This window comes from Gallinula chloropus, assembly GCF_964237585.1.
Source record: "Gallinula chloropus genome assembly, chromosome: 14".
Classification (NCBI taxonomy): domain Eukaryota; kingdom Metazoa; phylum Chordata; class Aves; order Gruiformes; family Rallidae; genus Gallinula; species Gallinula chloropus.
The window spans coordinates 14,342,956-14,350,910 of NC_140099.1; the positions used below are offsets into that span (position 1 = coordinate 14,342,956).

At 49.0% G+C, this 7,955-nt stretch overlaps 1 protein-coding gene across 1 annotated transcript in view; it reads right to left on the minus strand.

Annotated features, from left to right (window-relative positions):
• The window catches only part of MAPKBP1 (mitogen-activated protein kinase binding protein 1), a 102,788-nt gene extending 95,215 nt beyond the window's left edge, over positions 1–7,573 (minus strand). The window contains exon 1 of the mRNA XM_084270735.1: positions 7,367–7,573. Within this exon, the coding sequence (XP_084126861.1) occupies positions 7,367–7,483 (117 nt within the window). The 5' untranslated portion in view covers positions 7,484–7,573. The remainder of the gene's footprint in view (positions 1–7,366) is intronic.
• Between the last annotated feature and the right edge of the window lie 382 nt (positions 7,574–7,955).

A 7,955-nucleotide genomic window follows, 5' to 3' on the forward strand; every position in this document is an offset into this window, starting at 1 on the left:
TCAACTGCAGTAGCCACCCTTTGATGTGCACAGCCTCAGCAGAGCCCACCAGGTTTCAGGCACAGGGACCAGCCCACATCTGGGAGCTGGAAACCAGAGCAGAGAGCGTGCCACAGCCATGCTACACACCAACAGGAGCTCTCAAACTTCCAGCTCTATGGAGGCAGCAGGTACAGCAGGCATGGACAGAAGCCTGAAGTGACTGAAACTGGGCTTGGTGCTAGTTAATTGTTCAGAGCTCAGCTGGGATCACTCAGCACTAGTATCAGGGCTCCGTTCTGCTAAGCACTACTCCCTGCCCCAATATCAAGATAAGAGACCTTCTCAAAAAGCCAAAGACTAGCTAGCACCTGGTGTTTGCTTCCACTCTGGCAGGGAGACTTGTACCAAGGCTAATCAAGCAACTTCTCCCTAAGACCTGATAAACAGAAAACAAAATATCTACTCAAATTTGCCAGACCAACAAAATGCTGACCACCACTTTCTCAGCTGGAAGTGGAGGTGATGCCCTGCAGCTGCTTTCCACTAGACACAAAGGAGAGTCAAATAATACACAAATAACAACACACCTGCAGACCCTCAATGATACAAAAGCAGACAGTGGTGCAGCCTAACCTGACTCCCAACCATCACTTCAACTGTTCTGCCAACCATCACTTCCAACCATCACTGACTCCTGACTCTCAACCATCACTTCAACTTCTGATGCACCACAGGTAGTATCGAGCACACAGCTAGTGAAACAGATGGTACACTTTGGGGGAGATCTCTTTCCACTGTGTCTGTGGATGCCTTTCTCCACCAGCCCTCCCTGTACCACAGTGAACAACAGCTCTGACTAGCAAGCAGCAAATGTACCACCTGCAACCCTGACCAGCCCTGACCTCTGCCACTACCATCCCAGGCAGGTCTTTGGCAAAACACTACGTGCTTCACAGCCCGCTGCAGAAAAACAGCCCACAAGCAAGAGGGGGTTGTCAGTTTACATGTGCATGGCTTATCCAGCACAGCAGGGATGGAGTAAAACCTGCTTATGAGTCTCTCCAGCCAGGTTAGCTAAGTCCCACGTGCCTCCTCAGAATACCTGGCTCATCTGAAGGAGATGAAGAACAACATGCAAGGCAGGACTTCAGCAGCTGTAAAAGACCATCCAGGTAGGCAGCACATGACCACCCATTTAGGTGGTCCTCCTGCTGTCTTTCACAGTAGAGACAGGCCATTATTCAGAGGTGGATAGAAGGGTGGATCTTTCTAGCAACGCTGTCTCGAGATTGTCAAGAAGGACTGCACTGGTTCACAGATACAGCTGCAGGCTACAAAACCAAACACGTTGAGTTACTCTACAGTTTTACAACCACCACACTTCCAAGAAGCAAAGCCGACTGGTGCTGCAGCCCACCAGCAGAAAACCTTTGGCTTTGATATGCCCTTTGGCTCTAAGTGACATTTAACACACAGGTGCACCTCCAGTTCAGGCTCCAGGAGAGCCAGCCAGATCACCCTGTGATTTCTGGACAAGACATAACATTCATAGAGCAAGGAACTGAGTGTGAAAAACCCATGTGTGAAACTTAACCACTGGGTCATCTTGAGCACCATGTATTTGAGGACAGAGTAGAGGGGACCAGAGCAGCCCAGTAAGGAAGGATTTAGCCTCTGAGCTATGACACTCAGCTGTTCCACAGACCCTATCCACAGATACAGACATGCCACTGAAACACAGGTGTGGCTACAAAGCAGCTAACCAGGCTTTGTCCTCTGCTTTAGGGGACAGTGTTATAAGCCTGACCAGCCAGAGACAGACATCAAATCCCTTCCATCTCTAGATTACAGCCCCTAAGATGTTGAAGCAATTGGGCATGCTTAGACTGAGCAGTGCAGAGCTGAGAGACATCCCTAACTAACAACCAGGGCCAAGCAGCATTCATGGATGCTGAAGCAGAACAGGCACAGCAGCTGAAGGCCAGACCAGGGTTAGATACATCCTCTCAACTGTGTCACTGGCCACACTGGTCCCAGAGCAGTGGGCAGAGCACTTCTCAAATTCCAGTGGAGTAGAGAAGAGGAACATGGCAACAGTGCACCAAACAGTCCCTCAAAAGCACGGTCATTATGTAAAAGACTGTGGTGGGTTGATGCTGGCTGGAGGCCAAGTGCCCACCAAAGCTGCTCTGTTACTGTCCTCCTCAGCTGGATAGGGAAGAGAAATACAACAAAAGGGTCAAGATAAGGACAGGGAGAGATCACTCATCAATTACAGTCAGGGGCAAAACAGACTCAAGTGGGGGAAATTAAATTAATTTATTACCAATCAAGTCAGTTGAGTAATAAGAAATAAAACAGAATCTTAGAAACACCTTCCTTTCACCCCTCCCTTCTTCCTGGGCTCAACTTCACTCCCAGTTTCTCTACCTGCTCTCCCCCTGCAGCACAGGGGATTGGCGGTTGGGGTCAGTTTGTCATGCGCTGTCTTGCACTCATACCTCCTCCTCCTCCTCAGGGGGAGGACTCCTCACACTGCTCCCCTGCTCCAGCATGGGGTCCCTCTCACAGGAGACAGTCCTCCATGAACTTCTCCAATGTGAGTCCTTCCCACAGGCTGCAGCTCCACACAAACATCTCCAGCATGGGTCTCTTCCACAGGGTGTAGACCTTCAGGACCAGACTGCTCCAGCATGGGCTCCTCTCTCCATGGACATGGGGAACATTTCTAGCAGCTTCTCACAGAAGCCATCTCTGTAGCCCTTCCACTACCAAAAATATTGCCATGTAAACCCACTACAAAGACCCCTCCAAATCCTGCCAAAACAAAAAGCTTATGACAGTATCAGACAGGCTGCTCTCCACCTCATCCACACAGGCAGGCTGCTCAGCCCCACATCCAGCTCCCTGGGAAATGCTGTCCTGGAGGAACCCAGCAAGCTCTGCTGCTGCAGGACCAAGTTTTTCTCAAAGACTTACAAAGGGTCCCACTCTGCAACAAGTCTCAGCTGCGCCTTAAACAATTTAATAAGAGGTGATGATTTTTGAAGCATTTATATCAGCGAATCTAAACCTCTGTGTGTTTTGGTTCCGTTCCAGTTCAGGTTCAGCAGTTCCCCTCTAAACTGACTCATGTTGGGAGCTACAATATTTTCAAACAAAAAAGACTGTTCTGAAGGCAGGAACTTACAGCCAGGCCAGAAACACTACTGCACTCTCCTGTGTCCAGGAGAGCTTGTGGTCCTAGCTAAGCACTGCAATTTCTCAGGGGATTGAGGAGCTGGAGGACTGTGCTGGGAATGCAAGGGGCATGACAGGTCTCAAGCTTCCACGCCTCTGCTTCCTTCTTAAGCCTGTGCCTGCTCACCAGCAGGAGAGACACACATACATGTTCCTGCTGCCCGAACCAGGAACTTCCCATCAGGCTGCAGAGAGCCCAGAGGCTGGCACTAAGAACAGACCTCACCAACGGAGCACAAGAAACCCTGTCCCACTAGAAGCAACTTAGTCAGGGCTCATTTTCACAACAAAAGCTCTCAAAATGTTTTTCCAGAGCCACCCAGTCCAACATGGAGGAGGAACAGGCACTTCAGCTGAGTGTGCTTGCATGACACATGGCAGAGAGGAGACCACAACACATCAGTCCCCATACTGAATGACTTCCTGCTGAGGAACGTCAGGTTTTAGCCAGAGCGCTCTTTTAAACTGGCAACTTGAAATATTTCTGGCTTAGAAAAAACAAGAGTGATCAAAGAAACCAGCAGTACATTCCAAATGTGTTTCTTTGACTCGCTGGCTTACTGTCTGAGGGAAAAGCCTGCAGTGGGTTTTGTAGCAATTTGTTTCTGCGCTGACATTCCTAATCTGCTTTGACTGAGGATACCCACACGCACCCCCTGGAACAGGCAGAGCTACAGCAGTTGATAAGCTTGTCTCTTGTAAATAGAAGCATCTAAAAAGATGCTAAATCTAAAGATCTAAAGATGCTAAATCTAAAGAAGCATCTAAAAAGATGCTTCTCTACAAGAGGCAAGCTTAACAACACAAACAGCCCCTGGAGGAACCATACCTGCTCAGGTTCCTTACTCCTCTGAGCAGAGAGACACCTGTGTAGCCAAGTTCCAGGGTACTACAGCAGCCAGGGCATCTCAGCAATGGGAGATGGCTCTACCCTCAGCTTCCCCACTGTCCCGCTCCTGAGGCTCACTCAGGGCGATCGATGCTGCTTCAAAGGCACTCCACAGTGACCAGATGCACAGCTGGCTCTCTGGTAGTGCTAGTAACCCTCTAGAAATTGAACACAGGCCAACCAACTTATCAGAGGAAACTTTAGCTTCCAGCTGCCAGACTGACATGTTAAAATCCCAATGATCAACAGGCCCAGGCTTAAGTCACAGTAAGCCTGCATGGGTTCAACAGAACAAACCCCAGAGATCTGGCAGGGACAGGAAAAGTGGATTCATCAAGCCACAAACAGCAGAAGACAAAAGGGGGTGGGGGGGAGTCTGAGAACACAGAACTGGTCACACAGCAATGAAAAAAATCAAGACTTTCCACAAAACAAAAGTTGTTTTCAAAAAAGCAGCAACAAAACCAAACACTAAATGCAATTTGTCAACGAGCTTTACTTAAAGAGCTCCTGTTCCTTCCCCTTTATTTATTTATTTTTAAAATATCCATAGTTATGTATTGGTTCCTTGGTTTTACTCCTGCAGAGATCTCCTGGGGCTGCAGAGTAAAACCATGCATTAATTATAAGCAAGAAATAAGCCCTAATAAAAGTCACAAAACAAAGTTCTCTCTTGTGCAGCTCCTGAGTAACACACTGCGTGTCCTTCACAGCCCTCATGCCAAATCTCTGCGCTTACCCACACTCCCTCTCCCACAGCAATGCACAAACAGGTCTCTGCGGGGCCAGCCTCCCACAGCCTGCCCAGGCTCACTGCACTGAAGGGAGCCAATTTTCACAGGGTTTCTTCTTCAGAGTGACAAACTGCCCAAGGGGTCTGTCCCTGCCCACCAAGGCAGCCTGGCAGGTCTCACACCACCAAAGGGTTGCTTAGGAAAGAGTGGGGACACCAGGGACACTTCCCACTGGAGGGGGGAAAAATTAAATCCCAGCTCCTGGAGGTCGAGGCAGTGCCACTGAGGGTGTCTGTCCATCTTGAATCGAGCAGCTGGCTGCAATAAAATCTTGAGGGACTCAGAGGAACCACAGAGCTGATGAGGACCTGCTCTTCACCTACAACTACTCGCACAAAGCACAATATCACCTTTCAGGCACTCATCTAGGGCAACAGTACAGCTCCATCCTATGTAACCAGGAGGTGTTCAGCAGAGATGACCAACCAGAGCTACCAGCTTAGTGTCACATGCATCACTTGGAGCAGTCATTTCTCAGAACGTCCAAGAAACAAAGATGCCTGAAAAAACCCTCCCCACAGGTCAGCAAAGGTCCTTCAGAAGCAACGTGTGCAGTGCTCGATTTCAGTCCCAAGGGCTTTACACTCACACCCAAGAGCAGACTGAGAGGATCTGTTTCGTGCTATTTTTGAAAATAAGAGCTGCTCCTCACCTTTGAAGGCAAAGCAGCACACCCATAGCCAAGGGAGCATCTCCACAGATACAGCCAACATATGTAGGATCTTTGGGAAGGGGCTCATTCCTTTTTGCCTTGCCCACTCCAGCTGTCCCACTGAAGTCAGGCCATAACTCATTTGAGGGAAAGCCAGAGCAGATCACTTTAGGAGATCAGCACTGGCACCAAACTCCTCATCACAACAAATTCATCCTACGAGCAAACTCCCAAGCAGTTCCTTTGCATCTCACTGATTAACTGCTCTTACTAATAAGATACACAAAATCCAGCCTTCAAGCCCTAATTTGATGGTGTGGAATAAATCCATGATTTACCCAGGGGATTAGACAGCACACTGGGAGACAGCACAGGGCATGAGCAAGGGGAAAAAAAACCAAACCCAAATAAAACAGGTACCAGAGAAGGCCCAGTACGTGCAGCAGCAGATCCCAGCTCTGGAAAGGAGTATGCAGACCTTAGCTCCCATTCACAGAGCCAGAATCCAGTGCCCAGCACACACAGTGGTACAGGTGGCTTCTGGCTCCTCCTGCGGAGGTCTCTACAGAACACAGATGACCCAGCTGCTCTCAGCACACAGCAGTCGTGTTTCACTGGCAGTGGCCACGCACACACCGAGCTCACCCACAAACACCCAGCACTCTCCTCTAGACAACTCTGAGGAAGCCAAGCAGGTTTTTCTTTCTTGGCAAGAGAAGAATATTGTAGTTCTTGGTACTAAACAGCCATCTCTGGGGAACTCCAACCTGGACCAGAGTTCTGAGAACAGGATCTCATGCTGGGGACAGGCCATTTAAGCAGAGAGTCCTTTACATCTTCTGAAGTTTTACACACTCTTTTCCACTCTGAGACAAGTTTTTAAGCACTACTGCTTTGAGACAACAAACGTACTCTGCAGTTATGGATTACAAGCATTTCTCATTTATTAGTGAGTCTTCACAAGGTGGGAGGGCTTAATCGTTCTATTTAGGGAGCTCTGCAAAGGCTGAGTGATTTGCCCAGGGTTACAAGTGAATCAGTGGCAGGGATGGAATGAGGTGCCCTGACTCAGAGGCGCCTGCTGTCAGCACAAGGCAAGGCCACCCAGCTCCTGTTCTCCTTGCAGCTGGGGTTAAGTCATCCTCCTCTCCTCATGACACCAATCAATTCCCAGTGACTGTCTGTTAGGAATTCTCCATAACACCAAGAAGAATGACGGATTTTTCAGGTAGAAGCAATTACACTCCAGACAAGACCTCGCCAAGTGAAGAGGGGCTGAGGCACACACAGGTGGAACACAGAGGAAAGCAGAGACCTGTAGAACACCTGAACAGTTACCTCCAACATACATCTCACATCCTCCACCTTTCAGATCGTCCTTCTCTTCCCCACACATTCACAGAACACTCCTTTGTGGGGCTGAGAGCAATCCCTTCCACAGAACAACAGGCCTTTGCGTATCATTAGCTGCCAGTAATGCAGGTCGGCAGTTGGAAACACAGAGGGAGAGACAGCATTATATGCCTCCCATCAGTCATCTGTAACAACTCCACACACCGTGGTGTGGGAAATCCCAAAAGCATCCCGATACAGAATACCACACAAGCAAAAAGGGCGTGTTTCAGAAGAGAGGTCAGGGCTTTAGCATGGATCTGCAGCACACTAAAGATCCCAACTGAAAGACACGGCTACAGTCACAAATCAGTTGCTCTGCATCACTTCACAGTTACACCAGGTCTCCCAATGCAGTAACAGATGGAACCTCAGGCAACACAGTTAAGCACGCCGGCCGCACCGCGCAGCACTCACCTTGCTGCCTATATCTTCCCGCTTGTTCCCAGGCTTGCTTCTCCTCAGCTTGATGGAAGGGGAGCGAAGGAGATTCTTGATCCGACTTGTTATGGTAGACCCTTCAACCGACATCATCTCCAGGTGTCAAGAGGGTGATTCACCCCACACACAAACCGTGCCTGGGGAACGCACCCGGGTTTGAGGCAGAAATAACGACGTGCTAAGCTCTGCTTACGCTCGTTCACATATCTCTCAGCGATTCTGCTTGGAAACTCCACTCCTGTTACACTGTAAAGCTATTCACAGAGGCTGGCAGACTTTCCCTTTGCAGATTCCAGAGGATCAAATCAGCAGTAATCTAAACTGAAAGATGCACCCGTGGGTCAATACAACGTTCACAATAAATTCTAGCCTCACTCTTCCCCAGAAATACCAAACGCAAGACTCTGTGATAAGGATGGGTGCTGCGTTGCATATTCTCAGAGGCTTCCGCAAAAATTATCATCCTTTTAGTATCAATTAGGACATTTAAACCAATTCCCAGATCCAGAACGTGTGCGTTTTACACTCCAGGATCGTCTTACAGCAGAGACAAAAATTCCCACCG